At 43.5% G+C, this 19,855-nt stretch overlaps 2 protein-coding genes across 8 annotated transcripts; both read right to left on the minus strand.

Moving 5' to 3' along the window:
* Positions 1-4,037: 4,037 nt before the first annotated feature.
* LOC308113919 (PHD finger protein 20-like) lies at positions 4,038-11,709 on the minus strand. 7 transcript variants are annotated; one of them, XM_080470486.1, is made up of 18 exons: positions 11,565-11,709; positions 10,633-10,712; positions 10,322-10,493; positions 9,334-9,418; positions 9,053-9,126; positions 8,745-8,964; positions 8,551-8,634; positions 8,274-8,333; positions 7,468-7,678; positions 7,274-7,386; positions 7,030-7,125; positions 6,760-6,846; positions 6,524-6,663; positions 6,329-6,428; positions 5,994-6,189; positions 5,718-5,901; positions 4,621-4,831; positions 4,038-4,446 (listed from the first exon to the last, which is right to left on the minus strand). In XM_080470486.1, exons 2-18 carry the CDS (start codon positions 10,710-10,712, stop codon positions 4,442-4,444), a joined length of 2,118 nt encoding a protein of 705 aa, XP_080326612.1. In that variant the 5' UTR covers positions 11,565-11,709; the 3' UTR covers positions 4,038-4,441. The 7 variants fall into 7 exon arrangements, with proteins under 7 accessions (XP_080326612.1, XP_080326611.1, XP_080326609.1 ...); XM_080470485.1 differs by having other exon boundaries at positions 8,745-8,967; positions 11,565-11,674; XM_080470483.1 differs by having other exon boundaries at positions 4,038-4,514; positions 8,745-8,967; positions 11,565-11,674.
* A 365-nt stretch (positions 11,710-12,074) lies between these two features.
* ccdc135 (coiled-coil domain containing 135) lies at positions 12,075-19,750 on the minus strand (the record flags this gene model as incomplete). The annotated part of the gene is made up of 13 exons (XM_080470046.1): positions 12,075-12,117; positions 12,685-12,812; positions 13,182-13,397; positions 13,548-13,771; positions 15,074-15,202; positions 15,738-15,801; positions 15,922-16,086; positions 16,512-16,877; positions 16,955-17,149; positions 17,399-17,524; positions 17,720-17,858; positions 17,969-18,067; positions 19,713-19,750. 13 exons carry the CDS (start codon positions 19,748-19,750, stop codon positions 12,075-12,077), a joined length of 1,932 nt encoding a protein of 643 aa, XP_080326172.1.
* Positions 19,751-19,855: the final 105 nt, after the last annotated feature.

Raw genomic sequence — 19,855 nt, forward strand, 5'->3', positions numbered from 1 at the left:
CAATACATTTGTGTGTCGCCTGCATAACAATAGAAGTGTTTTCTAATATCATTTCACGAGGGAAACATGTATAATGTGAAAATAGGTCCAACCCTGTGGAACTGCATGTCTAACTATAGTTGAGCTGAAAAGTCTTCATTGACATGAATCAAGTTAAATCTATCTGATGAATATGATTGAAACCAGTTTGGGTCTGTGTCTTTAATCTCACTGAAATTTCACAGTGTCTGTATTGAGATGTTTGATGAATATTATGAAATGCAGCACTGAGATCTAACAGGGGAAGAATGAGGACATGCCAGCATGTATACAGAAACATGCTGGCATGTGCATATTGTATACCATACCCAGGGTCTTTTTTTCATTAGCATTCATTTTTATTAATATTGTTTGTTTGCTTGTTTGTTTGTTGCTTTGTTTTCATCTTATTTTTTTGGTTCTAATATGTTATTCTTATACTTATTTGGTGAGGGGAAGAGGGTGGAAAGCTTGCTTTACTGCATGTAATAATAGCTTACTGTTTGCTTTGCTGTAACTTGCAAATAGAAAACTCCAATAAGCATATGTTGTAAAATAAATTTTGAGTCATAGCACGATCTGACAGTCATCTTATTTTAATTTCCTCCCAGATGTTTGGAAAGCCAGTTGATGTAAATTCAAAAGATATCAGGAAGTGATCTGAGAACAAATTTGTATTCAGTCAGACTTTTTGGGTAACGGTTTTCTCTCCAAAGTGATATTCATCCTGATGTTTTGGTTTTACCCCCGGCTCGCTCAGTTGGCAGAGCATTAGACTTGCACTCTCAGGGTAGTGGGTTCGTGTCCCACGCCAGGCGCCACCTTCCCGTGGGCTCACCACCCGCAGGGAAGGTTCTTAATTGGTGTAATGTGATCTGGGTGACAGTACTCAGACTGCCACCCTCGTGGCCTGGAAACAGATAAGCGGGAGAAGATGGATGTTTCTGTTTTGAGGGTTTCTTTTGGGGGGGGGGGGGGGGGGGTATTTTTTTTGGAGGGGTATTACAGGGAAAATCATCTGTTTTCCAATTGTTGGCCAGCTGCTGTGGATTTTCTTCCATACTGGACACGCCCTGACCGTCAAAGTGTGTTTGTCTGGGTGGGATAGGACACTTTCTCAGTCCTTTAAATGACTGAGGCTGAAAATGTGAATGGTGTTGTTCTCCTTTGAAAGGGACACTGGATCCCTCAGAGAAACCTGAATCTGGGATCAGGTCTGATGTGGACTCTGAGTCACTGAGCAGCTGATCCTGATGACTCCATCCAGCCCTGATCCCACCCTCATGTTCCCTTTCCCACTGCTGGAGTCATTCCTTTACCAAACACACGACCTTCAGCAGTAGGAAGATGCAAATAGGAGAAAACAAAGAAAACGGACAGAAAGACAAGGCGCAGTGACCCCAGTAGAAAACAGGGGGACAAATACAATTGAGGAGCAGGTTCTCTGCCTGCTGCTCCTCCTGCAGCCACATAAACTGGAGCTCTTTAGTGATTCGTTTTTTGTCTCATTCTTGTTGTTGTTATTCTTGTTGTTGCTTGGAAACTGTTGAAGAAAAGCATGACAATATGAAGGAGTGAAAATCTGTCATCAATGTGGAGAAACCACATCACTGTGAGGGCAGGGCCACAGCTGGAATAACAGGAAGAGAAGGGGGCCCTGGGCAAGGAGGCCCCAGGCCCCAGGGACAGAAGAGGTTTGAAGGGACCAGGGGACCGAAGGGGGCCTGGGGCTGGAGACAGACGACCTAGGGACAGAGGAGTCTGATAAGAGATATGCTGGAGGTAGGGTTCATTTATAGGAGTAATGAAAAGATGTCTCCCTCTAGTGGTGGTAATAATGATGACAGGAGCAATGCGACGTTGAGAAGATGAAGAGGGACTGAGAAGAGAAAGTCTGTGTCATGAAGCTGGATGGGACTCAGGGCAGGACTTTCACTCAGGAGACAGGCCTATGTTCAATTCGAAATGACATTAAGAGAAACTTTGTGGCAGCTGTGGCTTGGTTGGTAGAGCAGTCATCTCTCAATTGGAAGGTTCCAGGTTCAATTCTCCACTTGTCCACATGTTGAAGTGTCCTTGAGCAAGACACTGAACCCCCATTTTGCTCTCAATGGATGGCCGCTTCCATTGGGGAGTGGATGTCAAAGTTTAAAGGTGTGAAGTGCTTTGGGACTGCTCAGTGAAATCCATTTACTATGTTATAAGTTACCATAATGAAGAGTTGTCCGTGTGAATGAGACTGTCTGACACTGTGTTTGTCCTGTGATGGACTGCTTCTCAGTCCAGGTGTAACCTGCCTTCACCCAGTCTGCTGGGATCAGATCAGCACCATGACCCTCTGTCGTGGTGCTCTACCCAGCCTGGTGGGGGCGCTCATTCATCCCCATACCGGGACGCTGTAACTTTCATTATCCATCATTCTTTGCAGAGACAGGAAAGCAGACACACACACACACATGCACGTCCATACATCATGTGAACAGTATGTGACTATGTTCCTGCTCAGAGCCCAGCCCATGTGATGTGCTGTCAGTTACTGCTAATGGTTAACAGATGATGTTGTGTATGTGTGTGTGTGTGTTGGGTGGGGACCATCAGTTTCAGATGACTTCATGATCCCATAGCCAGATTCTCATGAAACAATGTGCAGCAGCAACAGCAACTCCTCCTCATCATCATCGTCACATTCTTCATCATGATTTCCTGTAATCCATATGCTCAGTAACAAATGCCGTGCGTACAGGGAGCAGGTCCCTCCTGGGACACGTGTGTGTGTGTGTGTGTGTGTGTGTGTGTGTGTGTGTGTGTGTGTGTGTGTGTGTGTGTGTGTGTGTGTGTGTGTGTGTGTGTGTGTGTGTCTCAGGGTTGGAGGTTTGAAAACAGCAGTGACGGAGGTAGATCTGCAGACAGATTTCAAAAGTAGCTTAAACCTGAACTCAGTTCTGCCGTCTGCTCTGAGTGAAACAGACGCAACAAAGTTTCAGATACTTTAAAAAAAAAAAAAAAAGTCAAAACAAATTCAACATCGTAACTTACTTACTGTAATCAAACAACAATCAAAACAGTAACATCTAAAATACTAAATTACAGAAGAAAAATTCGATTTCAGAGTTAAAACCTGCTTTGGTTTGGTTCAAACTCTCCGGGTTTGTTTGACATCATCAGGCTTGGGTCACTTCCAAAAATAATTGGGACACAGCTGAAACCGAAGGACACTCCATCCCACGTCAGGTTTTTGGAGCAGGATCTCCTAAATACATCACTGTGAGAACACAGTGATTTTACTGTGTCTGCAGCCTGAACATGGAAAAACACTCTTATTGAACCCCTCAGGAACCACAACAGCAAACTGAGTGGAGACGAACAGATGGGCGTGAACAAACGGAGGTGGATGGGTGAAAGTCAACGTGAGGCTGAGGTGAACAGGTGGATGTCAGCAGGTGGATGTGAAAGAGTGATGGTAATAGAGTGATGAAGCTGCGTAACTGAAGCTTCTTGACAATAAAGTTTTGAGTTACTTTCATCGACTGTCTGAAGAATGAAGAAGCGTGTTCTGACGGGCTCCATTATTGTCGGACAGGATTGCTTCTCGTCTGTAGTTCGTCTGGTCCAACAGACCAAAGTTCATTATGTGGGTGGTCGGTTGACTCAGCTGGTCACTTTTTTGTGGTAACATGGTTTTTGTCTGAAAACATAAAAACGACTGACTTCCTTGATTGTGTTCTTCCTGTCTAGTTAAACAAGCTTAACTCGGAGTCATGACAGCAGAATAGAGAATATTCAGGAATCATTGCAGACCGAAGTGTGCTGTAAGAGATGTAAAGTGTCAATAAATATTTCATTTCAGTTACTGGAACATAGATGCTGTTGAGTCTTGATGCTAAAAGAGTTAGCTGTGAGATCGAACATTTAATAATGTGGAAACATGTTTTGGCTTTAAACCTGGGAAATATTTAGTGACAGGGGACACAGTGGGACAGTGGAGTGTTGCTTCACAAACTGTATAAACATACAATGTTGCGTTTTCTTAAAATTTTATTTTCCTAATGACAAACAAAGCAACAAGAGTAAGAGCATTTCTTTACAACTAGAAAGTGAATATTAGAAAAAAAGACACAGACATGCACTCACACACGCACACCCACACGCACACACACACCCGCACACCCACACACAGGTCTTCGTCTTCTGTAGTCCAGCTCTTGATGCCTTCAAGTTCATCTGTTCAGTCATGCCAAAACCTGGCGGTGAGTGGCACTGCCACACCGGGGCGCCATTTCAGTGAGACTGTTGTGTGCTGTCCTTAGTCTGCTGGGGGTACCCAGATTCCGCAGGGTCAAAGGTCAGGAGTTGAGGAACTCAGCGGCAAACCGCCAGCTGTCTCACAATGCAGAGGTCACAGAGTAGCCGTCTGATTCGCTGTTTAAGCTGTGGAAGGCGGGACAAAGGGTCAGGGGGCTCCAACTCTCCTGAATGGTCCAACCAGGACTCCAAGACTGCAGAGAGGGCGGGGACAGGTCCTGTCAATCACACTGGCCTTCCAACTGTCACCACAACATGATAACTGTGTGTGTGTGTACGTTTTTGTGTGTGTGGTGTTACCATCCAGCTCTCTCTCCATCAGCTCCATCCTGCTGCTGATGTCTCTCTGCACAGACTCCACATGGTTCAACAGGTTCAGTCGACACTGCACCTCTGAGGAGCACCGCGGCGCCACCATGTGGCTCTCTGTGTTTGCGGCCAGGTTGTGCGTCACTGTGTGCATGTCTGTGATGTTGGTTAACTTGTTGTCCACATCTTCAGGCTTCATCTCCTACAAACGCACCAATGTTGATTCTGTCAGCTGGTACTATTAACAGATATTAACCGTAATTAACCATAATCTAGTTATCATCACACAATTAACCAGTTATTAACTTGCTAATAACAGTTAATTACATTATTCACAAGGTAATACGTCAATCACAACCTTTTAACTATTTATTAAATATGTACGTTTTACTAAAAACCAGTTATCAACAACAGATTAATCAGTAAATAACCTGTAATTTATAAGGCTTTCCAGTTACTAAACAGTTATTAACTAGTATATACACAGTTATTAAAGACTTGCCAGCTCATTTCACAATTTACAAAAACAAACTGAGTTCAGGAGTTGCTACATTAGTTAAGGATATTTATTGCTGGTAAGGATCAGTTATGAATGGTCATAGTTATTTATGTTTACTTTAGGTTGTTTATTTTCAATTATGGCTGGTCATTGTAGGTTAAGTGGAGGTACTCATTGTATTAGTTAGGGTTAGTTATGGGTGTATATTGTAATTTACATTTGTCAAGGTTAGTTATGCTTAGTTCAGCTTAGTCATGGTTTGTCAGAGGTGATTATGATCAATTATGGTGGTTTTTTGTTACTTATGATTGGTCATGGTTAGTTAACGAACATTAGTGCAACCTCCTTTTGGCTCCATTAGAGTTACTGTTGACTTCCTCCGTCCTCTGGTGGACTGAATGGCTAACAATTATTCCAAGGCATCAGATGTATTAAACGTATGAAGAACTGTTGATGCAGTTTGAAGCACAAGTATCTCTTAAGGTTTGTATGTGGAGTGTAAAAAGGCCTTCAGATTGACCTCAGATGGGACCCACAGCTGCAGGAGCCTCAGAATACCCACATGTTTTTGAGTCTGTGAAGCACTCACCTTCATCAAGTGCTCTTCCTCATCCTCCTCCACCTTCTCCCTTGATGCACCAGGTTTTTGGTAGCAGTGCTCACTGCTCACGTAGCAGACGGTCGGTTCACCTCTCGGGTCGCACGCCAGGCTCCGCGCCTCCTCCTGCCGCCATGGTAGCCTCCACAGCTGCAGGTCAGGATGAGACGGGGCGCTGTGGAGACGGAGTGAGAGGGCAAGTGAATGGGTGAATGAATGAAAGGATGAACAGAAGGAGGAGTGAGTGTGTGTGGGGGTGACGCTCACCGCAGCAGGCTGATCTTGAGCTGCAGACCTCGGACGGTTTGCTGCAGTGCATGTGTGTGAGCCAGCAGACATGCGGTGTGTGACACCTTTGAGGAGTTCATCTGACTGTAGTTCCCCTTCACACAGGACAGACCAAACATGTGACCTGACATCAGCCAATCAGGCTCCACCAGGACACGCTGGGCCCGCCTCCATCCTGCAGAGAGAGAGAAAGAGACAAACGCACGAACGTTAAATTTAAAAATGTTAGGGTTAAGGTTAGATGAGAGAGAGAGAGAGAGAGAGAGAGAGAGAGAGAGAGAGAGAGAGAGAGAGAGAGCGAGAGAGAGACTTACCTGCTGTCTGTCTGCAGTAGTAACAGATGTAGTTGTGGGGAACGTTATCTTCATATAAGCCCATACAGGTACCATGCTGCCAGCAGAGGCATGACTCACACTACACACACACACACACACAGGTGTAAAGGACATGGGACGTCTATCAGATTGACAGTGACAATCATAATGTTGTTTGTGTTGTGTATGTGTTACCTGGATCATGAAGTCATTCTCCTCGTCCACCTCACACACGCACCTCACCACCTCACAATCCTCCATCTCCATAGCAACCTGCCAGGAGGGCGTGTCCTCTCCACTCTCAGCTGTCAGTGTGGACCAATCACTGCCGTCATCTGCAGGAAGCAGAAAATGACAGACGATGGATTTAAAGGCCAATACACGCCGTCATAAAGTGTGGGTGCATTGTGTGTGCATGTGTGTGTCGTTACCTGCTGTGTTTGTGCTTTGGTGCTGTGAGGACAGTTTCAGGGTAATGGGAAGTTGATCTGAGTTCTCATCATCGCTGCTGCAGAGTCCTAGAAAAAGAAAAACTAAAAATATCACACTGTCTTTAAAACAATACACATGTGTTTATACTAAGACCTGTCTACTACAAGTGTGTTTACCACATAACCCATGTATAGTACACACCAGGCGTGCTTACACGTTACGAGTGTGTGTGATAGCTGCTACAACGTTGGAGGTCAGCTGACACCTACCTGTATGGGTCTTCTTCTTCTTCTTTTTCTTTTTCTTCTTCTTCAGTTTGACTCTCAGAAAGTTCTTTCTGTCCTTTCCTCCATTTTTCTTCGCCTCTGTGCACGCGCACAAACACACAGAGTCTGTAATGTATATGTGCGTACATTTGTGCCCTTATGTGTAGAATGGGATGGTTCTATGAGATTTCCACGTCAGCTGCACCTATCTGACAAAATCCAGCAGAAATACCTGTTCCCATATTACCTGTTCCCATGATGCTGTGCTCTGTGTTGTCACGGTGACAGATGTTGTTTTGGCCAGTCTCACTTCTCCTGTCCAACATGAAGTCTTCTCCTTCAGAAGGGGACCTTTTCCTCCTGCAATAATACAACTGTCAGTGCAGGTGCTGATTGTGCAGGAGCTGCTGTGTCTGCAGGAGTTTCCGAATCTGCACAGACCTGGTTGCATCTTGCTCTCCTCCTGCTGCTACTCCTTCTCCTTCTCCTGGTCCTCCCAGCTGCTGCTCCGAGTGGTAATACTTAGTGTGGTAGTGCAGCAGAGAGGCCTTCCTGAAGGACTTGGAGCAGCCTGGAGAGGAACACTTGAAGGGGTTGTGATCGAGCTCAATGGAGAGGATGGGAGGAGGCTGGTTCTTTATCACCCTGTACACTGAACACACACACACACACACACACACACACACACACACACACACACACACACACACACACACACACACACACACACACACACACACACACACACACACACACACACACACACACACACACACACACACACACACACACACACACACACACACACACACACACACACACACACACACACGTGTCATTATTGCAGATTGTGCAGCTGTGTTTGTTGTTTAGATGTTTGTTTAGTTGGTGTTTAGGCAGTTGTATTTGCTAAGTTGTTTGCACTGTTGTTTTTGTTTTGTCTGAAGGCGTAAGAGACATTCATGTGAAATGTGCATGAGAGACGTTCACAAGAGAGATATCAGTGAGACCTTGTGTAATGTTTGTGAAATATGAGAGCTGTGAGAGACGTGGGAAATGTGTGTGTTTTTAATGAATATGCACGTTGTGTATGTGATGTGTGTGATATTTCATGGGTGTGAGATATACGTGTGAGACAGGAAAAACTGCCGCCTATGGGAGCCACACCCTGCCATATCATAAAGGTCTCTATGTGACGGCATACAGTGAATCCATTTGGGATTGTTTCGTTGTTTTTGTTAACTTACACGGCTCTCTACTGAACTTGTGCGTTGTTGGTAGGTGGGCCTGACGCTGCAGCAGGACATCTGAAACACAAATACACAAACACTGTGACACCTTTTATCAGAGTTTTCCTTTGTTCCCTTTTCTTGAAGAGCATGTGTCCTGCATGTTTTAAATGTCTCTAAATGCTCCTCACTACAGCCCGGTGTTAGGGTTAGGGTCATCCTAACCCACACCTATGTTCACACCTGTGGACACATCTGATCTGATTAAATGACGGGAACTGGGATATCCGTTTACCTCTGTCGATTTGTGTGGGATTAGCAGCTCCCGGGTTGGTGGAATCTGCTGTGATTGGCTGATTCTGAGGTCCACAGCTTCTGTCTGCAAAAGGAACGGAGTTAGCTGCTATAGCGTCTACAGGCTCTCTACAGGGTCACCTGAAGGATCTCCACATGGTCATTACAGAGTCAGTACAGAGTTGCTTTACTCACTTTCGTCTATTTTCTTCTTTGCTGGAGGATAGGAGGGCGAAGGCTCGGCACTCCTCTTCCTCTCGTCCTCCCTCTCCGCTGATGCATCTTTCTCCTTCACCCCCTCCTCCTCCATTTTCTCCTCCACATCCTCCTCTCTTTCCGCACCTCCTTCCACCTCCTCACACTCCTCCTCGTCCTCCCAGCCCTCACTCCCCAAAGCACTCCTCTCAGTTCTGGCCTTCTGACAAAAAATCCAAACAGTGAATTTCACAGTCGACTCAGCGAGACCATCAGATGAGAACCTTGCAGAGTCACATTTTTCTCACCTCCTGGAATGGTTTGATCTTTGTTGGCTTCACGGTCCGAACCACACCATCATAGAACCGCACTGTGTAAGAGTCTGACAGAGACAGAAATAATTATATGAGCTCCACAGTCTGCTCAGATGGCCGTGGTTTTGTGGTGCTCAATGGTGTAACAATGTGTTGTTGTGGTCGTGTTGTCAGGTTGTGTAGCTGTGTTGATGAATTTGTGTGTCAGTGTGTATATGCGCTTTCATTTGGTTGTGAAGGTTTTGTGTAGACGAGTAGCTTCAAAGACGACTCACCGTCCTTGTTGACCCGCAGGATCTTAGCTGGATAGAAGCGACAGTCGGTCCAACAGGCCAGGACCCGCGCACCAGAAACAAACGTCTGAAACACAACAACCGAAACAATGTCAAACCGCACAATATCTCACAAAATATTCACACAACTCGTCACAAAACAGCACATCACAAAATTATGAATCATCACACAACACACCCAAAACAGCAACAAAAGAAGGTCACAAATGAAAAACACAAGGTCTCACAACTTCATAAAACAACACAATCACATAACGTTATAATTTTCATTCCAAAACTTTTTTCATTAGCCTTCATTTAGTCAGATTAATCTCCCTCTTCCTGGAATGACAGCATGACTTTGGATTTCTCCGCATTTAACATTAACCTCAGGTCTTTCAGGTTGTACTGAACAGCTGAAAAAGCTGCCTGCAGCTTACAAAGGGCCTCTTTTAATGTCAAACATCAGAACAATATTGCACAACATCAATGCATCACTATAACAACACAATGTCCAAGCAAGAGAAATTCATTCAATAAAACAATGACATACAATAACAGGTTCCACATCAACAACAAAAAAACTAGAAATGGTGACAACAACACGTCGCAGAACAACATCAAAATATTAAAACATCAATCAACAACAGCATAGGTACCATGTCACACGAGAACACACAAGCGCATAAACATCAACAACATTGGAGCGAGTTACAATACCACACAAGAACAACATTAAGCAACATAGCACAACTAAAACATCACACAAAATCAGAACGCATCTAACAACAATAACAACAGTGCCACACAACTGCAACCTTACACAACAACAAACAACAGCAGCTTGACATTAGTAGAAGCAGCGGCCCTGCATGCTAGTTCCTGAAGGTCTGGTTATAAGTGAGCTTGAATGTGTGTCAGTTATAACTATATTTCAACAAATTCCTACTGAAGCTGAGGAACCCTGGCAAGTGGTGGCTTACTGACTTACCGGTTGGCTGGGTGGTGGGTTCAGACCTCGCCTTCGCAGACTAACCCGTTCCAGGGGCCGAAGGTATGGCGAGCTCCAGTGAAACCACTCATTGTGGCGACGGCTCCACTGCTTGTAGTGGACGAGAACTCGCTCTTGGTCATAGTCAATTGTCTCAATGGTGGCTGAGTACCTGAGAGAGGAAGCATAACACAGTGCCTCCCACAGGTTATACAGGGAACACAGTCCGACATGTAGGCAGGCAGCTTCAGACAGCAAATAGTCCTGCCGGTGTCTATGTTACTGCATGTGTGTGCATGTGTATTTCTCACCAGTTCTTCTGACGGTCTCGTGCTTCCAGCTGAGCGCCGACCAGGAAGTCAATTCCTGATCTGTCCGGAGGATTTTTCATCTGCCAGAAATCACAAATAATCACACATTATCTTCACTGGATTCAAAGATATTTGTTAATGAAACCGCCCACCAGACTGAGTGAGCTCTGAGGACACACTGTCATATACTGTCACACACTCTCTCTCACCCAGACACAACAAAATGCTGACCTTTTCATGTCTGTTCAGTCACATGACAAAATGCTGGACTGTGACTGTGTGTTCAATCATACACAACAGGTCATAGTAAAAGGTCAACAGAATGTTACCATGACTTCAAAAAAAGATCATATTTATGCTATGCTTGTTTTAAAATTTTATTTCAACATTTTAAACTATTTCGAGATCTGATTAAAAAAGAAATCTGTGAAATCACATGTAATATACAGAAATATGTTCTCCTAATAATATTTAAAAATATAGTAATTTTGATTCACTTCACAAACTTTATTCAAACATAATCGATGAATATTCCATTGGTTCAATAAAGTTTGTTAGTTTAACAGCTGATGTGAGCCGATGTCACAGATGACAATTGATTGACAGCTGCTCGGACATGCGCAATGTGAACTGGGTGACAGAAACGTTCAACTATGGAGGACGCTGATTTGTCCAAAGCAAGCCAGGTTAAACACGCCCTGCCCCCAGAGCTGCACAGTTTTCTGAAAGAGGCTAAGGTGCTAAAACCGATAGAAGTCAAGCAGCTACAAACCGCGCGGCCTTACGCTCCTGTGTCAGCTGGTTTCCGGGGTTTGACTGTGATGCTAATGGCTAACAGCTCGCTCCACTACGGTGATCCGGGGGCTGCTGCACGCGGGGACGAGCTACGCGCCGCCCGCCGTGTAGTAACAGAAGAACAAACCGTCACACACCTGTCCCCGTGCTTCACAGGTCACTCCAAGTCGTGAAAAGTAAACAAACAAAGTCCGTTGTTTACCCCTCGCACTACTGCACTGAACCCAGCATACCAAGACACTGCAGAGCGCATGCGCTTTGGTTCGTAGACGTCACAAGTGGAACGAAGCAGGGCGCACGCGCTGTGGTCGGACTGCACGGCGCATGCGCTGGAAAACAACCATTGCCAAATGAAAACAAAGGAATTATATAGATGTTCAGCTATATTCCAGTGATTTATATTATGATGCTTTAAAAACGTGACAGAGGCTTATAGTCACTGCCTACAAAACACAATGCTTCACACGTAGATCGACATAATTACATTGTTTTGAATAATAAATACATTTAATATCATCATAATAATGATAAGACAAACACAGTAAATGTTAAAAATACTTTATTTATCAGTAACAGGAACACATTGGAAAGGTGTGAGTGTGCCAATCAAGTAGCTGATGGGAGAGTTGAGTTTTGAGTCACAGCTTCTAATCTGGAGTCTTCAGTTTGTTCTGAGAAATTTCCCTGAGTCTGAAACACAAGCACAAACAAAAACAACACATGTGTTATGCAGACATTAGACATTGCCTTGTGTATCCAAATATGTTCTTAGTCCTTCACATCAGTGAAACCATCCAGCATATGTGATTAAAAAAAACAAAAACTGAGTCAGTATCAAGACAAGAGTTAGAAACCAGCTGAGAGCCAACAGAGAAGCAAACGAGAACCAGTTACGAATTAGGTGAAAAACATTTAAGCACTCCCGTGTTTTTGTGTGTAAACTGCAGACAATATGTTGGAGGACTGGATCAAAGTCACCGGTCAGTGTGTGTGTGTGTGTGTGTGTGTGTGTGTGTGTGTGTGTGTGTGTGTGTGTGTGTGTGTGTGTGTGTGTGTGTGTGTGTGTGTGTGTGTGTTTATTAGCCTACCTTGTTTCTCAGGGGATGAGCTGAGTTCTCTATTTCTTGATCCTCTTTTTGCCTCAGGGACACAAGTTCTCTCATCTGCAACACACACACACACACACACACACACACACACACACACACACACACACACACACAATAAGACATGCACAATTACACACACTTCTCACACCCCCTCTGTCCTCTCACCTCCTTCTGTGACATGGAGATCTGTTCGAGCAGCTGCTCCTCCTCTCTTATCAGACTCTGAAGCATCTTATAGAGAGGTCCAATCTGAGGAGGCTGCTCACACACGTCCACCTGCAGGAGGGGACAGACATTAGACAGACAGTCCTCGGACTAAACAGAAAAACTGATAGATAGATAACAGACAGGCAGATGGACTGGCAGACAGACATGTATATGTGGGTATTGTGTGTCTGTGTGTTGTCTCTGTTGCTGGTTGTATGTATTGTGTGTTGCTTGACTGTGTGTTGTCTCCTGTGAGTTGGGTGTGTTCTTGCATAGTTGTGTGTTTTGTATGTCTGTGTTATGTGTTTGAGTGATTTGTTGTGTGTCTTGCATTCTGTGTGGTATGGTGTGTGTTATTTCTATGTGCATTGATGTGTTATGTGAAGTGTATGTTATATCTACGTGTTTGTGTTCGGAGTGTGGTGTGCGTGCGTGCACCTGAAAGCATGACACCATGTCTGAGGTGAATTGTTCGGCCTTCTGCTGCTCTGTCGACTCTCTGGGTTTAAGGAATTTGGTGTGTGGTGGAATGAGTCGGTGATCATTGCAGTGGTACTTCAACTCAATGCTTCGTTCTAACAGCCCAAACACACGCTCGTTCACATCCTCATGGGCTGGTTTGGATATGTTCCTATGGAAACGTTCCACCACTCTCTGGCAGACACATACAGGCAAGAAGTTAGAACATATTTACTGGCTGGTCCATAGTGGAGAAAACCTCAAAGGGTTACAAAGTTCAACTGAGGTGTTCAGAGCTGTTCTACAGGTAGCAGGAGCAGAACAAGGGGTTACTAGTGCCTTTACTTGCACAGGTCGGTCCTGCAGCTCCGCAGTGTCATTGCTCTGCTCGGAGAATCGAACATGTGGGGTGAAAAATACGAGACGGTGGTACAGGAAGTCACTACGGCACTTGAACGTCTCCATCATCTTGTCAGATGTTATCACTCTGTGCACCAGGTTATCACTGCGCCCACGGCTGAACTCCACCTCTTGCTCCCAGCCACTGGTCAGGGCCCGGCACCTGTAGGCTGAGGACAGGATGTGTGTCTGATGTATGTCTGTTGCATCTCTCTCGCTCTCTCTCTCCCTGTCTCTCTCAGTCTCTGCCTCTGTCTCTCTCTCTCTCTCTCGCTCTGTATGTGTGTGTATGTGTGTGTGTGTGTGTGTGTGTTGTAATGTTGTATTTCTGTTGTGTATATTTGTCTTTTGTGTGCCTGCTGTGTGTCATTTGTGTGTCTGTGATGTGTTTGTTGTGTATGTTGTGTGTCTGTTTTGTGAATGTTCAGTGTCTGCTGTGTATATGTTGTGTGTCTGTCATGTGTATATTGAGTACATGTTTCGTGCCTCTATTACTCACTCAGGAGGTGGAGTGGGCTTCCCTGTTTGAAGTGTTCTATAGTGCTTCGCTCTGTTTCGTTGATCAATCTCTGCTGCAGATGATCACTTCTGTTCTCATACCAAGTCTTCATCATATACACCTCTGCACCTGCACCTGCACACGCACACACACACGCACACACACACACACGCGCACACACACACGCACACACACACACACACACACACACACACACACACACACACACACACACACACACACACACACACACACACACACACACACACACACACACACACACACATTCAAAGCATCTACACTTTATAATTTCATGTATATTTTGGGTTCAGTTTGTGTGTAGTTTCTGCATAGTGTGTGTATACAGGTACATCTCAACAAAATTTGCATATCGTGAAAATGTTTAATATTTGTTGTCGGTCATTTCAAAAAGTGAAACTCATATGTTTCATAGAATCATTACACATAGAGTGAGATATTTATAGATTTTGTTTCTTGTAATTTGGATGATTATGGCTTACAGATAATGAAAACCAAAAAATCAGTGTCTCAGAAAAATAGAATATCACATAAGACCAATCAAAACTTATATATATATAAAACTCCACAGTTTCACTTAATGAAATGACTGACAACAAATATTGAACTTTTTCAAGATATTCAAATTTGTTTAGATGTGCCTGTAGTTTGTGTGTAGTTTGTATTTAGTTTAGGTATAGTTGATGTGTAATTAATGTGTGTGTATAGTTTGTGTGTCTGTTTGCTTTTACCTCATTACCCTGCTTTTCACTTGTAACTATTTTATCCACTGACTTCTACTGTGATTCCCTTGATTAAATAAACATTGTTTTAGTTCAGATCAGGTCATGTGTTTAGGTCCCATGTCAATGCTTTATAACAAGCTTGTGTGTGGTTTGCATGCAGTTTGTGTGTACTTTGCATCTATGCGTGTAAATAGTGTAGTTTGACTCACTCTGCAGCTCCCTGTACATACTCAGTCGTTTGATCAGACCATCTGACCTCACATTCGGGGCAAATCTCTCTAGCTTTGTGTTCCTGTAGAGAATCTCTTTCTTTCCTCCAGGAAAGCGCCTCTGAAGATCTGAACCACACAAGGAGGGAAAAGACAGGGTGCCATCAGATGTAGATAAATACAGGGAGGTACAGCTAAAGGTGTCTTTCATGTCTTACTTTTGTGAATTTTCCTATGTAACCTCTGAATCGTATGTAATCTCTGAGGTTTGGGGAACATCACCAACCCATTAGAATTGTGTTACATGAAAAGCATATGTAATACCTCTTAACACATGCACACGTATTCTGAAAATTTACATTCTGCAAAAACAAAGACACATGCCAGAAACCTCATTTAGCATTCCCATTGTCATTACCTTTTCAACAGTCATAGTCATGTAACACATAATATACTCAACAGGACTAGTGGTGCAGACAAGTGCACACTGATCAGACAGGTGTGGGTGTTGTAGACACACACAGGTGAAAATAGTACAGACTGGAGCGAGCAGGTGCAGACCTACACACAGGTACAGTTGCTGGTAGTATACAGATGGTGGAGATGTAAGAGACTGTGCAGGCGAAGACAGATGGTGTGAACAAGTGCAGACTGTTGTGTTTACCTTCCTCAGTCACATTAATGAAGCTGGCCCAAGATTTGGGCATTTTCAACACTCTGCGCTGTTCCTGAAACACAAACCACGGTTTCATGATGAATTTTAATTCAATCTATTTTATTTGTTTTTCACCATTCACAGTTAGATTGCACATGAAGCAAATGAGGAACATAAGACATGGTCGATGTACCTCCTCCTCCTCCTCCTCCTCCTCCTGTTCCTTCTTCTCTTTACTGCTCAATTTACTCCATGTTTGCTCCCTTTGCTGGACTTCCAGAATCAGATCCTTCTTGCTGATTGTACCAGACAGGACAGGCTCCCAAAAACGCCCATCTTCCAGATCAAAGACCATGTCCTGGACACACACACACACACACACACACACACACACACACACACACACACACACACACACACACACACACACACACACACACACACACACACACACACACACACACACACACACACACACACACACACACACACACACACAAGTCTTCTAAACTGACTTTGTTACTCAAACTGACTTCAACTTGCTGATTCTCACTTTGACTCCAAGTTTCTGACACTTTGTCTGATTGAGTCCAATACTGAGTCACTCTTACTCAAAGTACGACTCTCATTCTGGCTCTCACACTCGAGCTCTTCGGCTATTATTATCAGACACTCTGACTCTCTGACCCTGAATTTGGGACACTGTGATTCTCAGACTCTGACATTTTGACTTTCTGTTTCTCTGAGTCTCTGATTGTGCGATTCTCCAACTCGCCGACTCACCCTGCAGCCATGCTTGCAGTCCTGCACATTGACATAGTAGTTGAAGTTGTTCCAGATGCTCTCCATGCCCAGGAAGTGTTGGTGGTCTGTAGGGTAGCTCACTCCTGTTAGAGGGTCAATGAAGAAGTTTTCCTTGATACCATGGCTCCCAGAAAGCACCAGCACCCAGAAGTGCACTCGCACCCCGTGCAATGGATCGACAGGTTTCTGACACTGATCCTGAGAGAGAGGCACGGTGATGTGGTCAGGTGCAGCTTCAGCTTCCTGCCTCTTTTCTTCCTGCCGCCTCAGATAGTGACTGTGCAGCTCCGGCTGGAGCATCATTGTGTATTTGCTTGCTTGTTGTTTCTGATCTGAAGACACACTCTGCACACAAAAACACACATTAACACACCCGGAAAACTTGAAACAGAAACACATTGGGCACTAGTAGCTGCTCTGACCTGCACCACAGGGTCAAGCAGGGGGAAATCCTGCCTGCTCTGGTCCTGAGCGCACATCTCTCGGTCTGCATGACCACTGACACAGTATGCATCGTAATCTGCTCCCAAAAGCAGGCTGCACAACAGGACAGAGAACTCCAGACAGGAGCCGCTTTGACGTCGGAGCACCAAAGAGGGTGAGCGCAGCAGGCGGGGCTGTGAGAGAGGGCACACTATGTCAACATGCAAAATCAACATAAAACAAGGTAGCGTCGTAGAACAGTCTATGTCAAAAGGATATGGCAAATGAAGTTCACTTATACATATAGCACTTTTCCCATTGATTTAACACCCCCGAAAGCACTTGAGGGTTTATCTTAGTCACATTGACCCATTCACACATTCACACATCACAAAATGTGAAATAGCGACACAAAACAGGGAATAACAGAGTAGGTGTCTGACCAGCTCCTCAGGTGGATCCAAAGGTTCCAGTGACAAGAAATCGGCCACGAAAGAGGCACAGTTGTTCCAATACAGGAGCTCCGCCACACTGGGAGGAGACGGCCGCAGGGTGGTGCACACAAACTTCTGAAAGCACAAAGAAAAAACATGCACACACACCATCTGAGTTTCAGCTTTGTATCTTCTGTCCAAGTGTGTGTGCGTGTGTGTTTGTGTGTGTGTGTGTGTGTGTGTGTGTGTGTGTGTGTGTGTGTGTGTGTGTGTGTGTGTGTGTGTGTGTGTGTGTGTGTGTGTGTGTGTGTGTGTGTGTGTGTGTGTTACCTGCACTCCACACTCATTAGGTGGAGTCAGTAGCAGCGGTTTGCGTTCAGGATAAAGATAGAGGAACTGATGTTGGAAAGTCTGAGAACTGTCCAGCAGAAGAGCCTCAGCAGGGGTATTGGACCTGTAAGACTGCGGACTGATGAAGAGGACATCATCATCATCATCATCATCATCATCATCATCATCATCATCATCATCATAATCATAAGCAGCAGCGGCAGCAGCAGCATCCATGTGGGAGCTTACAAGTCATCCTGCTCTTCATTCTCCTCCTGCACCTCCTGCTGGGCCTCTGCAGGTCTGAGCTCTTCCTTACTGTGAGACAGAACTGAGTCCATCTTTAACCTACAAAAAAGCAGAAAGTCAGTGGCTTATACAATTTAGGCTGTTTGTTCAGCTTTACTATTTATGGTCAGTTTCTGAACTGCTTCTGACTTTGTTTGACTTTGAGACTAGCCTTTAGACTAACCTTTACCCACAAATATAGCTTTAGATCCATTAAAGAATCAATATACAACTAAGTAAATGAGTAAATATAGGAGTAAACACATGACTCTATAAACTAGTATAACTCCAAATACATGAATGAATAAGTGTGAAGTAATAAATCAGTAAATTAATGAAAAAAGGACAAATAAATACACAAATATAGAAAATAAAATTAAAATAGGAATTACTATATGAACTAGCACATAAACAATTACATAAATGACTGAATCTGAATCTGATAATAAACTTTCCACAGGTTAAACAACATTAAAAAAACCACCCATGCAACCCATGGTTAATGACGTGAAATAAAAGAGTAAATTAACAAATAAATATGGGGTAAATAAATAAGCCACCAAACATAAGAGTTCAACAAATGTGTATCAGTGTAAATAAATATGTGAATATATGAGTCAATAAATCAAACAAGTAAATCTAAATAAGTAAATTGAAGAGTACATATATGAGTCAATAACCTACTAAATGAATGCACAAATACAGATGAATTAATTAGTAAAAAAAAGTCAAAATGGGTGAATAAACTAGTAAATAAATGAACGATTGAATGAATAAACTCATGAATGAATGAATGAATGAATGGATGAATGGATGAATGGATGAATGGATGAATGGATGAATGAATGAATGAATGAATGAATGAATGAATGAATGAATGAATGAATGAATGAATGAATGAAAAAATAAACGAGTAAATATACAAGTACATGAGGGGCAGATGAAAATGGGAATGAACAAACTAGCACATAAAAAGGTAAATAAACAAGTAATGAGGACATAAAAGACCAATAAATTGAAATGAAGCACAGAAAATGAGACATTAAAAATGAGTAGTAAATAAATAATCAATAAACAAGTGATTAGTAAATGAACAAAATCGTGGGTCAATAATTAAATAAAACGTGAGTAAATAAGCAATTGGTAGACGAGTCAATTAACAAGTAAAACATTACTACATAAATGACAAAACAAATGCCCAAATAACAGTGTTGGTAAATAAATAAACGAGTAAATAGTTGAGTATTTAAAGAAATAAATATGTTTAAAAAGGAGTAAATAAACCAATACATAAATAGATTAACAAATAAACCAATAAGTGAACAGAAGTCCTACCAACTTCAAGTTACAGTTAAAGTTAAATGTCTATTTAAAGTTATTCTTGTGCCTGAATAAGTGGCAAGGTGCAAAGATTACCATTCTAGGCGGCTGTTTAATTTTTATTATCATTTTTCTTGCTCGATTCATGGAACCATAACTAGTCCCCCACCGTTGGAAGCACGGACATGAAGAGCAAATGAAAACGTGCGGGACGTTCAGGGAACAGTGTGTTATGATATTTGATTAACGATTCGGCTGACCATTTTCAAATAAATCGCAAAATACGGAGTTAAAAATTCCCATACAAAGCAGGTAGGCGAGGCTCCTCGTGGTGGAGGTCAAATGAGATGAAATGAGGTGAAAAGAACTCAAAGTCGTCCCTCACGGAACTCCGTATCCGACTGTTTGCTCCCCTGTATCCATGGTTACAACGAGCCTTGGTGCTGCTTTCAGGTTCCCTCCGACATGTCAGTGTTATGTGTGTGAGGCTTTTAGTAACAGTAGATTAGGAATCATTTCATTCACACC

Source organism: Lipophrys pholis (assembly GCF_963383615.2).
Source record: "Lipophrys pholis genome assembly, chromosome: 8".
NCBI lineage: Eukaryota > Metazoa > Chordata > Actinopteri > Blenniiformes > Blenniidae > Lipophrys > Lipophrys pholis.